The following is a 20,485-nucleotide window of genomic DNA, read 5'->3' as shown; positions in this document are numbered from 1 at the left end:
CGTTTTAAATGTGTGTCACTTCTTGTCGTCCCTTTTTAAACGCGTCACTTCCTGTCGTTGCTCTTTAAACATGCGTCCCTTACGGTCGTTTCTCCTCCTGTAGGTACTCTTTAAACATTTGTAACTTCTTGTAGTTACACTTTCGGGTGGGGGGGAGGAGTGTTGGGGAAGGGGGGAGGGTGTGGGTGTGGTGTGGGTGGTGTGGTGGGTGTGGGTGTGGGGGGGGGAGTGTGTGGGGGGGGCAGGGTGAGTGTTGGGGAAGGGGGAGGAGTGTGGGGGGGCAGGGTCAGTGTTGGGGAAGGGGGGGAGGAGTGTGGGGGGGGCAGGGTGAGTGTTGGGGAGGGGGGAGGAGTGTGGGGGGGGCAGGGTGAGTGTTGGGGAAGGGGGGAGGAGTGTGGGGGGGGGGCAAGGTGAGTGTTGGGGAAGGGGGGAGGAGTGTGGGGGGGGGCAGGGTGAGTGTTGGGGAAGGGGGGGAGGAGTGTGGGGGGGGCAGGGTGAGTGTTGGGGAAGCGGGGGAGGCAGGGTGAGTGTTGGGGAAGGGGGGAGGAGTGTGGGAGGGGCAGGGTGAGTGTTGGGGAAGGGGGAGGAGTGTGGGGGGGGGCAGGGTGAGTGTTGGGGAAGGGGGGAGGAGTGTTGGGGGAGCAGGGTGAGTGTTGGGGGGGTAGGAGTGTGGGGGGGCAGGGTGAGTGTTGGGGGGGTAGGAGTGTGGGGGGGCAGGGTGAGTGTTGGGGGGGTAGGAGTGTGGGGGGGCAGGGTGAGTGTTGGGCGGGAGCGTTGGGGGGGGTAGGAGTGTGGGGGGGCAGGGTGAGTGTTGGGCAGGAGCGTTGGGGGGAGGAGTGTCGGTGTGGGAGGAGGGTGAGTGTGGGCTGGGCAGACCTACCTCCTCAGAGTAGTGATCAGAGGGTAGAGGGGGGTAGTCACACTGTTCGATCTTTTTACACAAGGAGTACAGGTTCATCTTATCCCCGTAGAACGGACTCTGTAGGGCTGCCATCTGTGTGAGAGAGAGACAGAGAGAGAGAGAGAGAGAGAGAGAGAGAGAGAGAGAGAGAGAGAGGGGAGAGAGTAGGAGAGGAGAGACATGTTACTTTGTGTGTGTGTGTGTGGAGGATAAGTGGTGGTTTGCAATCCCACTCAACCAAAACAGAGAAGCTGTGAAAGTTTCTTCTTTACGCTTGTTTGTTTGTTTTCCTCCAGTTGACCATCGCTGCTGCTTCTATTATAACTTAGTGATGGAGAGGGGGAGAGACGGAGAAGGAGAGAGAGATAAAGAGAGGTAGAGAAAGAGAGGGATGAGTAGGGAAGTGGAATGTCTCAGTTTGCTGGAGCAGTGAGCAATGAGATTTTCTCGGGGAAAGAAACGCAGGCAGCCTGAGACAGTAAGTGTGTGTGTGTATGTTGGGGGGGGGGGGGGGGGGGCTGCAGTGTGGAGTAAGGGGAGGTGGAGATGAGGGGGGGGGGTTCTCTTCCTGGTGTGGAACAGATACCACAGACAGTCATGGTGACTGGGGCTACCAGCTTACCACCAGATGTTCTCTCTATCTCTCTCTTCATCTCCCTCCCTTCCCTCTCCCTCGTGCCATGTTGGTCATTAACAAGCGTTTAATCAAGCAGCTGGAGGTTGCTTAGCAACGATCATCGCGCTCTGTATCCAGAGGTGTGTGTCCCAGGCAGCTGCTACAGCCTCTCTCACACACGGCTCCAGGCAACATGGTCACCTGTGTGGAACCAGGACCCCCCCCCACCCGACCTCCTACTGCACCTTCCAAAACAAGCTCAACCCAAACTGTATCCGGGTGCACACGGGAAAATCACATTGTGAACTTTTTTTGCCGGTGCATCGGTGGATCTTACCGTCCCTTGTGTTGTATGTTACTGTGTGTGTGTGTGTGTGTGTGTGTGTGTGCGGTCCTAGACTGGAGGCGGCGATAGAGACAGATATTCATACTCGTCACAACGCGGAGCCGCCCTGTCACACCGACCAATGAGGAGTGAGGACGATGGCGGGAGTCTCTCAGTGGGACATCGCTCCCAGACCGCCATTAGTTACCGCGACGACGTCGCCACCGCACGCGCGTGCGTGCGTAATGATGTTCCACTGTAAGTGATAGTATGTGTCTAAGCTCTGAGTTAATGCTGCTGTGTTTGAGGAGACCTGGACTTAAACACACACGTAGCCTACAAATAAGGAGGGGGACGTGAGTGCGTGTGGGGGGGGGAGGGTGGAGGAGGAAAACGACAAAGATAAACCTCCAGTATCCCAGAATCCCCCACCCAGGTCTTGGGTGAGAGCTGGGACACCACAGACACACAAGGGAGAACGGCACAGCCATATGTCTGAATGGAACTGTAGTCTGAGTACACTGGGTGTGTATTGAAGCGTGTGTGTGTGTGTGTTTGGAGTAGGTGGGTTTCAGCATGTATTCTCTACAGTAATGTCTGTGTGTGGTGGTGTGTGTGTATATATGTGTGTGTGTGTGTGGGGTGGGGAGGTGAGATGGGGGGGGGGGTGGGGGAGGTGAGATGGGGAGGGGGGGGGGGGCATAGACAGCAGCTGTACCCAGCAATGGGTTCACAAGGACTGTTGTATTTTCATGCATCTTCCGCTTCTGACAGATGAAAAATGTCAACTGTCCTGTTTGTATTTGGGAGTTTTTGCACTATTCATCTGGTTCATTAGTGCCTGCTGCTCCTATCCTGACAGCTGCCCACTGCTCCCTGCGCGCACACACACACACACACACACTCACACACACACACTATCTGCCTCATTCAAGCTGTACAGCGTCGCAACGGGCAAGATGATTGACTGGCTTCCTGACCTCCAGGGCCCTGATGTGTGTATGTGTGTGTGTGTGTATGTATGTGTGTGTGCGCTCATTGGTATTCCAGGGGCATCATCTGAACACGCATGGCTGCTGTCTGTCTGAGGGGGCCTGGATCGCTGGTAGCATGTACACACACACACACACACACACACAGCTCAGAGCCTACACCTTCTGTCTGTCTTCACTGTGGGCTCACGCAGCCAGGCTGTGTGGAGGAGCTCCCCCCTGTCTCCCCCCCAACCCGCATCGCTCCACCCTCTCTCCCCCCCCCTCCCCCCCATGTCCTCCCCCCTCTTCCCCCCCCCCCGTCCACAGGAAGGTGGAGATGCAGGCAGGGAGCAGGGGAACACAGCTTCCTCTATCACGGACGATCAATATTGATCTCCTCTTCTCCGGTTGCCCTCTATGAATGTCAATGGTAGTCAATGGGAGTTCCTCCTCTCGCTTCATCCCTCTTTCTGTTGTACGCACACACACACACACACACACACACGAGAGACAAGCACCACTACCTAATCCACTGGCTGCTCCTTGATGGGACGCTTTAATGAAACGCTCATACATGAATCAACCAATGAGAGCTCAGGGGTCGTTAGCGAGCGCAGGCCTGTCCCTATAACCTCCACTGTCGTTTTCCTCAAAGGCCTCTGTGTGCGTGTGCGTGGGGGTGCGTGTCTGAATGTTTATATCAGTGTATGTGTGAGTATGTGTATGTGTGTGTGTGAGAGAGTGTGTGTCGATAATGCTAATATGAGGTGGACCTGACCGAGGGCGGGCGGGGGAGCGCGGGGGGAATCGATCAGGCGTGCGATCGAGAGCGTGCGGCCTGCGTTGCCGTGCCCTGGCGTCGCCGCGGGAAGTGACCCCGGCAACCAGGGCCTCGCGCCGCCCGGCCGGCGAGGAAGTCAGGGTCAGGTGACGTAACGAGGGCGGACGGAGAGAGACCTCCATCAAACGGAATGAAGAAGCAAGGCGTGGAGACAATGCACAGGTATTGATGGGATACCCCCTGCCCCCCCCGCCCCACCCCTCCAACCTCAACCCCCCCAGGCACGTCGCTGAAATATTCATGCTCCTTGAAACCAAGCCGTAGCAAACACTTGTAAACCCCCCCCCCCCCCCCCCCCACACACACACACATATTTACATGTATTCATTTAGCGGACGCTTTTATCCAAAGCGACTTCCAAGAGAGAGCTTTACAAAGTGCATAGGTCACTGATAATAACAACAAGATAGCCCCAAAGCATTGCGGGTAGCCAAAACAAGAAGCACACATTGTGAACAACCAAAAAGTAAGTGCCAAAGGGAAAAACCATAAGAGCATGTAGTTAAGCAAGTTACAATTATACAACATGAATCTCTAAGTGCAAGTGTACCTGTAGAAAAGCAAGCAACAGTTAAATAAAATAAAAATAAGATTAACTAAAATAGAATACAACAGTTTAAATCAGCTACCACCAACCAACAAGAGCAACAGTCTCTAAGTAAGAGTCATTGTGATCCTTGAGGAAACTAGCATTGGGTGCAGCAAACCATTTCCAAGTACCGTCGTACAAACCGGACAAGTGCGTCTTGAGCCGTCTTTTGAAGGTGGAGAGACAGTCTGCGTCTCTGATGGAGGTTGGGAGTTGATTCCACCACAGGGGGCCAGGCAGGAGAAGAGCTTGTGTTGGGACCGGGCGGTCTTGAGCGGTGGGACCACCAGGCGGTTGGCGGGTGGGGGTGTAAGGCTGCAGGAGAGACTTGATGTAGTCGGGTGCAGTCCCGTTCACTGCTCGGAAGGTCAGTACCAGGGTCTTGAATCTGATGCGGGCCGTGATGGGTAACCAGTGGAGAGAGATGAGGAGCGGGGTAACATGGGAGCGTCTGGGTAGATTGTAGACCAGGCGGGTCGCTGCATTCTGAATCCTCTGAAGAGGGCGGGTTGCGCATGCTGGGAGACCGGTGAGCAGCGAGTTGCAGTAGTCCAACTTGGAGAGGACAAGTGCTTGGACAAGCAGCTGGGTGGAGTGCTCAGACAGGTATCTCCTGATCTTCTGGATGTTGTAGAGGGTGAATCTACACGAATCTTGGCGAGGTTCAGCTGGAGGTGGTGCTCGGTCATCCAGGAGGAGATGTCTGCGAGGCAGGCCTCAATCCTAGCTGAGATCCCCGGATCGGTCGGGGGGAGCGACAGGTACAGCTGCGTGTCATCAGCGTAGCAGTGGTAGGAGAAGCCATGGGAGGTACTCATCATAGATGAGCAGAATGGGATCAATGTAAGCCAACGGGAGCAGGGGGGTACCTGTGAAGGCCTGATGTGGGGTTCAAGGAGGAGCCACACACACACACACATACACACACACACACACACTACCACACAGTCCCACAATAACGCGTGGAGGATGCAGAGCTAATTCAAAGAGAAAGAGGAATGCAGTGATAGGTGGTTCTTCGTTCTTCAACCCCCCCCTCCCCCAGGTTTGGTCTTCGCTTGGCGGTCATCTTCTACAAATCTTTAAGAGATCACTGCCCCCCCACCCCCACCCCCACGTATCTGTGCTGTGGTTCAGCTCCACACCGCTGCCAGCCAACCAACACTCACCGCCAGCCCAATGCATTGTGGGGCACTAATTAGCACCACAAGCTGCAGTCTCCCAGCAACCGTGACCTGGACGCCCCGCTATTTCTCTCCTTCTTTCTCTTTTCACGCTTCCCGCCCTCCCTCGCTACCTCCCTCTCTCTCTCTCCCGATCCCCCTCCCTCCCTCGCTACCTCCCTCTCTCTCTCTCCCTCTCTCCCGATCCCCCTCCCTCCCTCCCTCGCTACCTCCCTCTCTCTCTCTCCCGATCCCCCTCCCTCCCTGTCTCGCAACCTCCCTCTCTCTCTCTCCCGATCCCCCTCCCTCCCTCCCTCCCTCGCTACCTCCCTCTCTCTCTCTCTCTCCCGATCCCCCTCCCTCCCTGTCTCGCAACCTCCCTCCCACCCTCTCCCCACGCCTCGGGCGTTTTGGGAGGTTTAGACACCAGTGGGTTGATCCCCCAAAACGCAGTACCTCTCTGGGGGTGACTGTGAGAATGGGTGCCTGGCTAACAATGTGTCTATCCTGGGGTCTCTAATAACGTGTGAAAGTGTGTGCGTGCGTGTGTGTTGGTGTCTGTCTGTCTGGATGAACGCGAGTTGGTTTGTGATCGCGAGTGTGCGAGTGTGCGTGCGTGTCAATGTGTGTGTGTGTGTGTGTTACCATGTGTCGGTGAGCGGGTGTGTATGCGACAGCGACCATGAGTGGTGACTGTGTGTGTGTGTGTGTGTGTGTGTGTTGGCCTGGCTCCAGTGTGGTCTAGCAGGGTGGATGTGTGCTGCGGGAGTGTAATCAGTGTAGTCAGTCTCCCTGCTCTATGTGGCTCCCCGGGTTATCTGAAACACATGGAAACGTCACTCTCATTTTCCCTGCAAACTTCAAACACACAACAGGTGCCCCTCCTGACCGTTTACCTCATAAAGACAGAGAGCCGTCAGCCCTGCTACGCTGGGGCACTGGAGGGGGGGAGGGGGGGGGGGGGAGTGAGGGAGGGGGGGGGGGGGCTGAAACTCAAGTGTGATGAAGAAATGATGTGTGTTTGCAAAGTATGTATTCGCTCATGCAAGATGTAGTGTGTGTGTGTGTGTGCGCGAGTCCATGCGATGTTTGTGTGTGTGTGTAACATGAGAGACTACAGTGTTTAGTCTTCCATACGTTACCTCGTACAGCAGGCATCCTAGCGACCAGATGTCAGATTTGAAGTTGTATCCATTTTCGTGTATCCTCTCTGGGGACATGTAGTAGGGTGTGCCCACTGGAACACAGAGCAGGGAGAGAGAGAGAGAGAGAGAGAGAGAGGGGGGGGGGGGGCAGAGAGAGAGAGAGAGAGAGAGAGAGGGGGGCAGAGAGAGAGAGAGAGAGAGAGAGAGAGAGAGAGAGAGAGAGAGAGAGGGAGGGAGGGGTGGGGGGCAGAGAGAGAGAGAGAGAGAGTGGGGGGCAGAGAGAGAGAGGGGGGAACAGAGACAGAGAGAGAGCGAGAGGGGAGGCAGAGAGAGTGAGAGAGACGGGGAGAGAGAGACACAGACATTAGTGCATTGTGTTCCTAAACCAGGAGTAAAAGTGAGTGTGTGAGAGAGCGAGGGTGGAGCGGAGCGGTCCATTCAGGTTTTATGATGCTCAAAGCTCCAAACAGCTGGGTTCTACTGAGTGGGAGAGACCAGCTCTCAGGTGGAGAGCTGAGAAGAGGATGATAGACACACGGGCGGACACACACACACACACAAGCACGCACGCATACACACACATCAAAGCGAAGCAATTGGTGCTTTAACAAGTTGACATTTTTCCCGGAATAACAATGCACACCTAATTACAGATGATATAACTGTAAAAGGGAAGCTAGGATAATTTAGGTCTATTGCTACGGATATGAAAGTGAACATTTTGTATTTCTGTGTGGGTTTAAATAGGACTTAAAGAACATTTCTTTATTTTAAATGTGAGGGGCTTGAATAATGAAGCATGACCTATAATTCCAAAAATAAGAATGAGCTTTCCAGCTGAGAAACAAATGATGAAAGAAAGCAAGCAAGAGAAAGATAGAGAAAACAACTGAGATGGAGAGAAAAGGGGGGGGGGGAGTAAAGGACAGAAAGAGAACGACTAAGAGAGAGACAGAGAGAGGGAGGGAGAGAGGGAGCAAAGGAGGGAGAGAGCGGGGGAGAGCTCCCTGGTTTTAATTGGTCATCACATCGGCAGTTTGTGCAAATGCTAAGGTCTCCTGGTGCTGTTTAAACAGCGTCCCCTAACATCCATTATTAGATGATTAAAAAGAGCCCTTCTCTCGTATGCTAATGGCAGCATGAGAGAGCAGGGCTGCTTGGCTCCCGCCATCAGCATAGTCAATTAAGGGCACATTACTTATTCATGCAAAGAAATTGAAAGTCATGTTGGGATTGATTTCCATTATTACGAATCGTTATGACAACAGTGCATTCTCGGGGAGAAGAGGAGGGTGATATTGTCATGACAATGTATGGGAGGAATGCGTGGCGCCATCCTGTATATTCTCTATGGTATCCTAATTAACAACGCGGTGAAGAGAGGGAGGGGGGGGGAGGAGGAGAGGGAAAGATGAGGGAGGGAAGGAAGAGGAATGAAGAAGGGGGAGGAAGGGGGAAGAGGAGGGGGAGGAGAAGCTGGAGAAAAAAACTGCAGGTGAGAAAGGGATGACGAGAAAGAGGGAGGGGGAGAGAGAGAGAGATAGAGAGAGATAGAGAGAGAGAGAGATAGAGAGAGAGATAGAAGATTGGAAGAAACCTTTCCCTCGCCCTCCACCCCGTCTCCTCTCCCTGTCTGGCTCGCCACCCTTCCCCACTTCCTCCCTTCATCTCTCCCTCTCTCATCCCTGGCCTCCCAGCTTCTTCAGCCCATAGCAACACTCTGCTCTGAATCCCTACCTCCTCCCCCCTCCCCCCTCCCTCCCTCCCTCCCCCCGTCTAAAACAGGCTGCTTAACATCATTAACACCACTCTAATTTCAGGTGTTAATTGCAAAAATATATCCTGCCAATGGAACATAGTAGCTGCTGATTTAATCAGGACGTACGTTGATATTCTGCTCACTGATCCTTTGTTCTTGTCTCTTAACCCCCCCTCACCCTTCCACTACTCCCCCCCCCCCCCACACACACACAACCCACTGCACCTAGTCTCACCCCCCACACCCCTCCTCACCCTCCCTCCCCTTCCTTTAAAGGGGAAGAAGCCCCTGGCTGCAAATGCAGAGAGCGGAGGCTGCTCTGTGTGGTGTGTGTGTGTCAGGTCCGTGCATGTGCATACTGTGTGTGTGTGTGTGTGTGTGTGCGTACGGTTTGGTGTGTGCCTCCTGTGTGTGTGTGTGTGTGTGTGCGTACTGTGTGCGTGTGTGTGTGTGCGTACTGCGTGTGCGTGTACAGAGTGTGTGTGTGTGTGTGTGTGTGCGTACGGTTTGGTGTGTGCCTCCTGTGTGTGTGTGTGTGTGCGTACTGTGTGCGTGCGTACTGTGTGTGTGTGTGTGTGTGTGCGTACTGTGTGTGTCTGTGTGTGCGTACTGTGTGTGTGTGCGTACTGTGTGCGTGTGTGTGTGCGTACTGTGTGTGTGTGTGTGCGTACTGTGTGTGTGTGTGTGCGTACTGTGTGTGTGTGTGTGCGTGTGTCTGCAGGCTGCTGAGTCTGAGTTGAAAGGGTGGGAGCTGACAGGCGCTGTGCCTGGACCTCCATCCAGCCAGCCTGCACCTCCCTGTTCTACTGGGGTGGTTTGGCTCATTACCGCCCCAAACTGTCAGACTCTCTCTCTCACACACACACATACACACACACAGTGCACGCACACACACACCCAGAACCGCTCCCATGCAGAGAAAGAGAGCACGACAGAAAAAAAGGGGAGATGGAAAGAGAGCAGAAGGGAGGGGTGGAAGGGAACGGGGGGGGGCGAGGAGAGGGAGAGGAAGCGAGGATGGACAGTGGTGAGATGAAGAGGGAGAGAGAGAGAGAAAGAGAGAGAGAGAGAGAGAGAGAGAGAGGGGGGGGGCGAAGAGAGGGGGTGCAGAGAGGGGGATGGTGGAAAACCAAGGCAGAAATATGAGAGAGACAGATGGGTAGACAGTGAGGTAGACAGAGAAAGAGAGAGATAGAGAGGGAGAGAGAGAAAGAGGGAGAGAGAGACACACAGAGGAAAGGCAGAAGAAAAACTAAAAGGGGAGACAGCAGGGGGGCAAAGGAGCAGAAAGCGAGAGAGGGATGCAGGAAGAGAGAGGGATGCAGGGAGAGAGAGGGATGCAGGAAGAGAGAAGGATGCAGGGAGAGAGAGGGATGCAGGAAGAGAGAGGGATGCAGGGAGAGAGAGGGATGCAGGAAGAGAGAGGGATGCAGGAAGAGAGAGGGATGCAGGGAGAGAGAGGGATGCAGGAAGAGAGAGGGATGCAGGGAGAGAGAGGGATACAGGAAGAGAGAGGGATGCAGGAAGAGAGGTGAGTTGTAGTGTAAATCGGAGGCAGTGCATTGTGGGAGCCCGTTCTGTGTGTGTTCATGGGGGATCTTTCATAGAGGACCCTGGCAGCTTTACCCAGCCAGTCACCACACACACACATTCCCTCTGATCCCTGCACATAAATCATCTGGAACACACACACACATTCTTCGCAGAGCAGGGACGAGCCCTATATCAGATCTTGAACCACTGTGGTTGGTTAAAGTAGTGAGGTTGTGGTCTCTCCATCTCCTGTCCAGTCACAGAGAGATCAGTGATTCCTGTCTGGGAGACCAGCAGGCTATCTCAGTCTGGCCTCTGGTGCACGCTCTCTGCTGACCTGGAGAGGGCGCTGTGGTCTCAACTTTTAATAAGCAGTCTCACCCTCCTCCCCCTGTCTCACCCTCCTCCCCTGTCTCACCCTCCTCCCCTGTCTCACCCTCCTCCCCTGTCTCACCCTCCTCCCTTGTCTCACCCTCCTCCCCTGTCTCACCCTCCTCCCCTGTCTCACCCTCCTCCCCTGTCTCACCCTCCTCCCCCTGTCTCACCCTCCTCCCTTGTCTCACCCTCCTCCCCTGTCTCACCCTCCTCCCTTGTCTCACCCTCCTCCCCTGTCTCACCCTCCTCCCCTGTCTCACCCTCCTCCCCTGTCTCACCCTCCTCCCCTGTCTCACCCTACTCCCCATGTCTCACCCTCCTCCCCTGTCTCACCCTCCTCCCCTGTCTCACCCTCCTCCCCCTGTCTCACCCTCCTCCCCTGTCTCACCCTCCTCCCGTCTCACCCTCCTCTGTCTCACCCTGCTCTCCTGTCTCTCTCTGGCTGCTAAGGCTTTTAATTAAGTGTGACTTAGAGTTTGGCCTGCAACATACTGAACAAAACATTGCACACCCAAAGCCCTTTCTCCTTTAAACTTCAGTAAGAACACACAACAGCAGCAATTGTATACACATATTATCCACTGAACCAACACAAGTTAGTAAAAATGGCTTGCAGATCGTTAAATCCATCAACGGCCATTTGTTGGGTGTGACAAACTCCTACTCTGATGGCAAACGTTCGACTGGATAAAAAGCGGCGTAACTTCTCAGAGGAGACTGCGCACTGTGGAGACATTTACAATGGAAGGGACCATAAATGTGAGCAGGGACAGGCAGTTAAGCAACCGTAAAGACTGGGGAGTGCGTTTTAAACCCCAGGTCGTCCCCCGCGCGGGCGGGGCATCCCCCCCCACCCCCCCCCCGGCTCACTTCCTGCCTGCAGCACAGCAGGAGCGGGCACAAAGGACTTGACTTCCTGCCCACGGCGGAACATACAGTACGCCCCCCACACATTCCTACAGCATGGGCTCATATCACCTGGACGCCTGGTAGGGGAGGGGCTTGCGTGCCAGTGTCCTGTGACACATCCTATGACACACACACACACACACACACACTCGGCCCTGGTGTGGACGGGCGGAGCGAGGCCAGACGTGTTCGGTCCAGACGTCACCTGTGTCAGGGGTCAGGGGTCGGGGGGGTGACAGGAAGTGCTGGGCAGCGATGGGCCCGGGGGTGACGGGTCTGGCCCTGCAGTCTGATCACTGACACATGGTTCTAATGAAACACATCCAACTACCACTGATTACAGGGCACTGGGTAGAAGCACATATTGCGTGTGTCGGAGAGTCCATGCTTACCTAAGGAGTGCATGGTGGGGTGTGTGTGAGTCCCTGCTTACCTAGGACTATGTGTGTGTGTGAGTGAGACGGGAGTCCCTAATTACCTAGGGAGTGTGTGTGTGTGTGTGTGTGTGTAGGTGCGAGTGTGTGCGTGTAAATGTGTAGGTGTGTGTGTACCTATGGAGTGTGTGTGTGTAGGTGTATGTGTGTGTGAGTGTAGGTGTGTGTAAGTGTGTGTGTGTGTAGGTGTGTATACCTAGGGAGTGTGTGTGTGTAGGTGTATGTGTGTGTGAGTGTAGGTGTGTGTGAGTGTAGGTGTGTGTGAGTGTAGGTGTGTGTAAGTGTGTGTGTGTATAGGTGTGTATACCTATGGAGTGTGTGTGTGTAGGTGTATGTGTGTGTGAGTGTAGGTGTGTGTGAGTGTGTGTGTGTGTGTGTGTAGGTGTGTATACCTAGGGAGTGTGTGTGTGTAGGTGTATGTGTGTGTGAGTGTAGGTGTGTGTAAGTGTGTGTGTGTGTAGGTGTGTATACCTAGGGAGTGTGTGTGTGTAGGTGTATGTGTGTGTGAGTGTAGGTGTGTGTAAGTGTGTGTGTGTGTGTGTGTAGGTGTGTATACCTAGGGAGTGTGTGTGTGTAGGTGTGTGTAAGTGTGTGTGTGTGTAGGTGTGTATACCTAGGGAGTGTGTGTGTGTAGGTGTATGTGTGTGTGAGTGTAGGTGTGTGTAAGTGTGTGTGTGTGTGTGTAGGTGTGTATACCTAGGGAGTGTGTGTGTGTAGGTGTGTGTAAGTGTGTGTGTGTGTAGGTGTGTGTAAGTGTGTGTGTAGGTGTATGTGTGTGTGAGTGTAGGTGTGTGTAAGTGTGTGTGTGTATACCTAGGGAGTGTGTGTGTGTAGGTGTATGTGAGTGTAGGTGTGTGTAAGTGTGTGTGTGTGTGTGTAGGTGTGTATACCTAGGGAGTGTGTGTGTGTAGGTGTGTGTAAGTGTGTGTGTGTGTGTAGGTGTGTGTAAGTGTGTGTGTGTGTAGGTGTGTATACCTAGGGAGTGTGCGGCGGTGGTCTTGGAGCTGAAGAAGCGGCCCAGACCCAGGTCTCCCAGCTTCACTACTCCTGTCGCCGTGATGAACACGTTGGCAGGCTTGATATCTGAGGCACGGCAGACAGGAAGGAGACAATGATAAGTACACAGATACAGGAGAGACAGGAGGAAGTAGACAGATACAGGACAGACAGGAAGGAGACAGGAGGAAGTAGACACATACAGGAGAGACAGGAAGGAGACAATAGGAAGGAGACAGATACAGGACAGACAGGAAGGAGACAGGAGGAAGTAGACAGATACAGAGAGACAGGAAAGAGACAAGAGGAAGTAGACACATACAGGAGAACAGAATTAGAAGACATGGGAGTATCCCATATAGAAGTGAATACATTTTTATACATTAAATTATAGTAATTAGTATAGTACAGTATAGTAGATGAGATAATACAGTAGAGTACAAAAGACTACAGTAGAGTAAAGTATAGTACAGTACCTCTACCATACTCAACTCAGAGTAGATTACACTAGAATAGAACAGACTAAAGTAAAGTACAGTAGAACAGACTAAAGTACAGTACAGTAGAATAGAGTACAGTAGAGTACAGTAGAACAGAGTACAGTAGAGCAGAGCACAGTAGAGCAGAGCACAGTAGAGCAGAGCACAGTAGAGTAGAGCACAGTAGAGCAGAGCACAGTAGAGCAGAGCACAGTAGAGTAGAGCAGAGGAGGAAGTGAGATGTGACTCATCACCTCGGTGCATGACTCTGCGAGAGTGCATGTGCTCCAGCGCGCTGCACAGCTGGACAAAGTACTTCCACACCGTCCTCTCTGGAATCAGCCTCCTCTGCTTCTTAAAGTGCTGCAACACACACACACACACAGTACACACACAGCACATACAGTACACACACAGCACATACAGTACACACACACACACAAACCCCACACAAGCAGAAAAACACGCACACAGCACAAACCGAATAAATAAGCAGTTGTTTGACACGACCTTGACATGACAAGTCAATAAGTTACATCCCTGTAAAATATGACCCACTTGCCACCCTAGGATAAACTCTAGCCTCTCCACACACAGGACCTAGACATGCTGATGCAGCCAGGATACACTTTTCATTGCCCTTTGAGGTAGTTGTGGTGGTGTGTGTGTGTGTGTGTGCGTAGGAGTGTGTGTGCGTAGGAGTGTGTGTGAGTACATGTGTGTGTGTGTGTGTGAGAGCCTAGGCCTCTCATGTCCCTCAGCATGGCTATAACTCCAATGTTAATGTGAAGCAGGCCTCTCTCTCTCTCCATAACCTCTCCTAACCAGGCTCCTTCTACTTTACACCAGACTGCAATGGAAAGCACATGCATTCTCAGGCCCAGGGAAAAGTATTTGTGGTTATTTTCTAAAACGTTCACATCTGGCATATAGCTCTCTTTGTTAAACCTTCACCCCCCCCCCCCCCCCCCCCCCCGTCCTGGATCACCCATTTTCAACTTTGGTTGCTTCAACCTCGTACACAAGGGGCATGTAAATAAACTGCCCACTCATCCTGCCCCCCTCATCTTACATCCTCCTCTGACAAACCAGAACAGAGGATGGATGGATGATGCATGGATGGGTAGCTATTGGTTTGGATAAAGCGATAAAGGTGATAACAATTAAACACACTGTAGCTTTGGTCTTGCTTGCAGTCAGTGAGAAAAACAGAGACAGAGAATAAAGGGTCAGAGAGATAGGGAGAGAAGGAGAAGGAGAGAGACAGGAGCGAGAGAGAGAGAGAGAGAGAGAGAGAGAGAGAGAGAGGGAGGGGCGAGACGGGAGAAGGAGAGTGGGAGAAGGAGAGAGAGAGAGAAGGAGAAGGAGAGAGAGGAGAGAAAGAGAGAAGGAGAAGGAGAGAGAGGAGAGAAAAAGAGAGAGAGAGGGAGAAGGAGAGAAGGAGAGGGACAGACCTTGGCCCACATCCAACCAAAGCCTCCAAGTGGAGCCATTCTTCTCTTGCCCTCCCATTTCCATATCAGAGGAGTGTTTGATGTCAACGGGGGAGCACGTCAACCCTACCCCCCCTTCACCGCCCCCCCACCCCCACCCTCCCAACCAAACACTGCACATGCAATATTCTGTAAGTGCATGCAGATCAAGGACCATTAGACTCATCTGAATTCTGAGATGATCAGGGAGGTAGATGGGAGGGGGGGGGGGAAGCAGAGAGAAGAGGGGGAGGGGGGGGGGAGGGAATCAAGCAGAATACAAAATGTTAAATTCATGCACTGGGTGGTTCTGTTTTACATATGCTGCGTTGTAACGGTGTATTTACTTCATAACACAGGCAGGGTGTGTACATGTGTGTGTGTGTGAGTGGGGGGTGGATCCTGGTGTGTACTTTGGACTGGCACTGTTTAATTAGGAAAAACAAATCATTTATACAGGAGCATGAGGGAAGTGACGGGGAGCAGAGCAGGCGGTGTGTGTGTGTGTGTGTCTGTGAGGTGTGTGTGTGAGCTGTGTGTGTGTGTCTGTGAGGTGTGTCTGTGAGGTGTGTGGTGTGTCTGTGAGGTGTGTGTGTGAGGTGTGTGTGTGCCTGTGAGGTGTGTGTGTGTGTAAACATGAGAAGCTGACACAGTCTGAATCTTCCCAGCGTCCTCCGCAGTTTCACTCACACCAACCCCTGGCGCTCCACTACAACGCCTCCGAACCTGCCCTGTTGGAGCTCCCCTCCGCGTGCGTGTGTGTGTGTCAGATCCCCACGAGTGTGTGTACAGTGTGCTCCTGCATGCGTGTGTATGTGAGTCTGCGGCCTGCCATATTAAATGTCTTGTACCACTAATCCTCGCCTTTCCTAATTTGCTGTGTGGTGTGGCCGGAGTGGTGCTGAACAGCGGCCTGGAGAACTGTACAAACCCCACACTGCCTCATCTAAACCTGGGAGAGAAGGGGAGGGGAGGGGAGAGGAGAGAGTAAGGACCCCACCTTGATCATCCGGGAGAGGTCTCCTGCATCAGCCAGCTCCAGCACGATGTTCAGCTCGTTCTCCTCGATAAATGACGCGTGGTACTTAATCACGTTGGGGTGGTTCAGTTGCTGTGAGAGGAAAGAGAAGGGGGGGGGGGGGGGGGTGGAGAGACACAGAGTCAGAGAGAGACAAAAAGTGAGAGGAACCAACAGAACGAGAGGGAGGGAGATAGAGTAGAGGAAGAGAGGGAGAGAGAGAGTAGAGCGTAGAGAGTATATCAAATATGACAAAAAGTGTGCCTCTACAACATTACCGACCCTGCCTTTAATAGGGACATCCTGCATCCCACAATAGCTTTACAATTGTGAAACAGAGAGAGAGAGACAAAGGGATGGAGAGAGATGAAGAGAGACGGAGGGATGGAGAGAGACGGAGGGATGGAAACAGAGAGAGATGAAGAGAGACGGAGAGAGAAAGAGAGAGAGAGAGACACAGAGAGAGAGAGAGAGAGAGAGAGACACACAGAGAGAGAGAGAGAGAGAGAGAGACACAGAGAGAGAGAGAGAGAGAGAGAGACACAGAGAGAGAGAGAGAGAGAGAGAGAGAGAGAGAGAGAGAGAGAGAGAGAGAGAGATCCAGTAGAGTCAGGGGTCGTGATGTGAGCTGAGCAAGCGGGGCCCAGGCATGCGGCGTGACACGGCTCCTCCCTGATTAAAGAAATGTTCATGCCCCGGCTGATCTACTGGAGAACTCACACACACACACACACACACACACATACACACACACACAGTACGCTACAGTAAACACTTCCCTCTCTCCATCTCGCTTGCTCCCTCCCACTCTTGTTCCCTCCCCCTCTCCCCCTCTCTCCCTCTCTCCCTCCCCCCTCTCTGTGTCTCTCCCTCCGCCTGTGAAGCCACATGTATTTCTGGCTCGGGGTTGCAGCTCAGTGTCGCGTCACACACCAGAGAGCTGGCCGTGGTGTGTTGACACCCCTCCCTTCACATGCAGCGGTCTGGCCCGCTCCTCAACACACACGTACACACGCTCGCTCGCTCGCACATACACAGAGGCTCACACACACACACACTCCTCACCTATGCCCCCACGCTCACACACACACACACACACACTCCCACCCCCATGCTCACACTCCCGGTAAGGACCCCCTGTTGAGGGAGGTGTTGAAGGGGACAAACAGCAGCACTGGCTCACGGCGCGTACACACACACACACACAGCTTGGAGACAAAGTGTGTCTGGCGGAGTCTCAGGGCTGACTTCAGGGAACACCAGGTTGGCCCTGCGCACACTGCAGCCCCGCCAGGATCCAGGAAGATCCGACTGAGTCGGACTACAGATCGGGTCTGTTGGTCATCCTTCACCTCGGGTCATTTCGTGGGGGAGCTCCACGGAAACATACACCTGCGCACCCACCCGGGCAGAAGGGAGCAGAGCCACAGGCAGACTGGGGGAGGGGGAACCAACAAGCAACCAGGTAAGAAAGAGAGGGAGAGAGACATAGGACAGAGAGAGGAAGGAGAAAGAGAGGGCATGGAGGAGAGAGAGATGGACGGATTGAGAGAGAGACAGAGAGAGAGAGAGGGAGAGAGACAGGGGAGTCAGGAAGAGAGAGAGAGACAGTGTGACAGGGAGGAGAGAGAGGATTGAAAACGCTCCAGTTTCTGTGCTGTCCAGTCAGCACAGATGGATGAACAGACAGACAGAGACAGACAGACAGACAAATAAACAAACAGACCGATGCAGGGTCCTCTGTCAGCGTGCGTGAGCGTGTGTGTCTCATTATTCTGATTTGGTGCTGTGTCGTGTTGGAGGAGCCCCATAGCCCGTGAGCTGGTCCGGCACAGCCATCAGTACTGAGCTGGAAGACATTGCTCAGCACACCAAAGAGACCAACGTCCCACACTGAGAGGACGAGAAGGATGGAGGGATGGAGGGACATGACTTGGAGAGAGTTGGTATGGTGGGGTGTGTGTGTGTGTGTGGGGGGGGGGGGGGCTGGAGAATGGGGTCAAGAAAGACACTACAACCCACCCCCCACCCCCCTCCCATCCTTGACCCCCCCTGTGGACACACACACACACACACAGTGTCATACTCACACATTGTCACTCACACACACCCTGTCACACTCCTCATCATACCGACACCCTCCCCCCTTCTATCTCTCTCAAACACACACACACACACACACACACACACACACAGTGTGTTGTTGTTGGCATTAGTAGCAGATCCCTGTCTGAACACCCCAGAGTCTCCATGTCTCTGATTGGCTGGTCCAGATCTCCGAGGCCCTCACTGAGGTGTCACAGTCGTCAGGATTTACAGGCATCTCCCTGTGTGTGTGTGTGTGTGTGTGTGTACTCACATGGGTACACACACACAACCTGAAGCATATGCAAACCTCTGATCTGTCTCTCACACACACACACAGTCAGTCAGACAGACACACACACACACACACAACACCCTCTGATTCCAGAGACATGGATCACAGTTATTGAACCTGTCATTAATTTGTTCATTAGCATTTGAGGGCAGCAAAACCAAAGCGTGTTAAAGACAGTTTGATGAATCAAAACGCTTCATTTGAAGACTAAAGAGGGGGGGGGGTTAGAAACAAAACATCAGAAAATACACGAGGGAAACTGCTAAATTTCCATGGCGATGCACTGTTACCGCCCTCCCCCCCCAGAACATTACCGAGATGAAAAATGGTTTAAAAAGAGGCTTAAAAAAAATACAATAAAAAAAAAAAAAGTCAATGCGAGCCTGGAGGAATGACAGAGGAGCAAGGGATGTGCTTGCCTTCACACACACACACACACACACGTCTGGTACAGATCAATTGTTTTCCTGTGGTAGAAGGTCTCAGCTGAGCCATGGTTAGGAGTAGCACGTAACGGCTCTCTACCCCTCCCCCCCGGTCTTTACCTTGAGGAGATCTATCTCTTTGATGCAATCTTGGCGAGCCTTGGCATCCATCAAGTCGAATATCTATCAGCAGATCAAAAGGAGAGAGAGGGACGGAGAGAGAGGAAGAGAGAAAGAGAGGGATAGAGAAAGAGAGAGACAGAGAGAGAGAGAGAGAGAGAGAGGGAGAGAGGAAAGGAGAGAGACAGAGAAAGGGAGAAACAGAGGGAGGGAGGGAGAGAGAGAGAGAGAGAGAGAGAGAGAGCGCGAGCGCGAGAGGGAGAGAGAGAGAGAGAGAGAGAGAGAGAGAGAGAGAGAGAGAGAGGGAGAAAGAGAGAGAAAGAAAGAGAGAGGGATGTTATGGTATTTATTTATAAGAGAACAGTACAGAGTTAGAAAAGACACAGCCCTCCCAGAAAGACAACAGAATACATGCTGGCTGATCCACTAGCTGACAGTGTGTCCCTTCTTACATCTGAGTATAGCACACACACACACATACACACACACATACACACCTACACACACACCTGTGTGAGTGCCAGAAGAAGGGTGGCATACTTCCTTCCCATTAAAATGAAACAGAAATTCACTCTGAGACTTGAAGAAAAAAAATATATGGTTAGGTTCCACTGAGCAACCATCCACACTCTGGTGAGCCTGTATTCCATCTGCGCGCGTGTGTGTGTGTGTGTGTGTGCGCGTCAGAGCATTGCAGAGTCTTCGTCTCTTCGGTCCTGTGAATTTGGCAGCAGCTCTTCCCTGTCAGACGATTCATTAGTGGTAATGAAGCATTGGGCTACGAATGATACAGACTAGTGTCTCTCTGTGTGTGTGTGTGTGTGTGTGTGTGTATGAGGGGGGGGGATGTTTTCATGACACTGTAAATGATCTCACTGAAAAATGTCCTGGGCCAGTTATAACTGTCTGTGATCTATTTTTCTTATACGTACGTAACACATACTACATGTACAGTATATACAAAACCTTTGTGTAACAAATGTTGTTTTCAGCTCAGTAGAAATCAGAACGACTGATTCATGGGGGCCATTCAAGTTAAAAGTACCCATCTGCTGAGATGTGATTTTTGTGTCTCCAAGCAAAAAAAGATTTTTATATTTCAATCAGATTTCAATCAGATTTCAGTCTAGGGAAGGCCGCTCTCACCTGGACCTTCTTCAGCGCCATGGAGGTGTTGTCCAGCAAGTATCTGGCCCGGTACACCTCGCTGAACTGACCCCGGCCGATCTTCTTCTCGATCTGGAAGTTGGCCAGGGTGTTGTGGCCCATGTCCGGTTGCAGTGGCTTCTGGGAGACAGAGAGCGCACGCACACACCACACCACGAGGGTCGTCAGTTGAGAAACCACAAGAAAAAGCACATTTTCGCAATATGTTTTGGATTTTCTGTTGTGTTTTTTCCCCCACGGAAGGGAGCGTGTTTATTACTATAGGCAGGGAGAGCTTCTATCTGCTCTGACAGACACAATAAAGCCAACATACCAATGAAGAGAAACCACGCGCTCTTGAGGGATGAGCTTGACACATGACTGAAAGTGTAAGACTAAAAGCTAGTCGTTTTTCCACACTGCCACACAAACACCTTGAAGTACAGTTCACCCTCATGAAATCAAAACAAAAAAGCACAATAGCAGAGAAAAAAAACAGCCTGCCAATCTCGTCACATCCAGACCTCATAAGATCACGCGTTCTTTGTTGTTGGGAACGACATCTCGTTAGGTTCCTGGGTCTACAGACTTGAGAGAATCCTGTGGTTAGACCCCCCCCTCCCCCAACTCCCACTTCCCAGAATGCAATTCCCCCCCGCCCCCCCCCCCCCTCCGACGCAGGATTCCATGTGCCACTCTGACACGCGGCGTCTAAAATTAAAAGCTAAGACGCAGCCTGGAATGAGCCCCTGGGATACGTGTGAAAAACACGCACGGAGCACGCCCTGACCTTTCCAGCCCTTTGGTAAACTCCTATTGCACTTGGGCGAAAGGAGGGGTTGGGGGGGGGGGAAACAGGAAGTGACAGATATCAGAATGCCACAT

General features: G+C 52.6%; 1 protein-coding gene across 6 annotated transcripts in view; it reads right to left on the bottom strand.

Annotated features, from left to right (window-relative positions):
• nek7 (NIMA-related kinase 7) overlaps positions 1-20,485 on the bottom strand; it is a 60,261-nt gene that overhangs the window by 20,655 nt on the left and 19,121 nt on the right. For 5 of the 6 annotated variants that reach the window (XR_014750760.1, XR_014750761.1, XR_014750762.1 and 2 more), the window contains exons 3-9: positions 19,601-19,741; positions 18,455-18,517; positions 15,512-15,622; positions 13,294-13,402; positions 12,540-12,647; positions 6,552-6,646; positions 881-994 (exon numbers count right to left, since the gene is read on the bottom strand). Coding sequence is in view for 3 of the 6 variants with exons in the window: in XM_084692736.1 (XP_084548862.1) it covers positions 881-994; positions 6,552-6,646; positions 12,540-12,647; positions 13,294-13,402; positions 15,512-15,622; positions 18,455-18,517; positions 19,601-19,741 (741 nt within the window). In the remaining 3 variants the exon portion in view is untranslated. The remainder of the gene's footprint in view (positions 1-880; positions 995-6,551; positions 6,647-12,539; positions 12,648-13,293; positions 13,403-15,511; positions 15,623-18,454; positions 18,518-19,600; positions 19,742-20,485) is intronic. The other variant, XM_084692735.1, reaches the window with a different exon arrangement.

Source organism: Hypomesus nipponensis, chromosome 26 (assembly GCF_054491055.1).
Source record: "Hypomesus nipponensis isolate SF chromosome 26, ASM5449105v1, whole genome shotgun sequence".
In the NCBI taxonomy this organism is placed as follows: domain Eukaryota; kingdom Metazoa; phylum Chordata; class Actinopteri; order Osmeriformes; family Osmeridae; genus Hypomesus; species Hypomesus nipponensis.
This window is presented reverse-complemented; position numbering and strand designations above follow the sequence as displayed.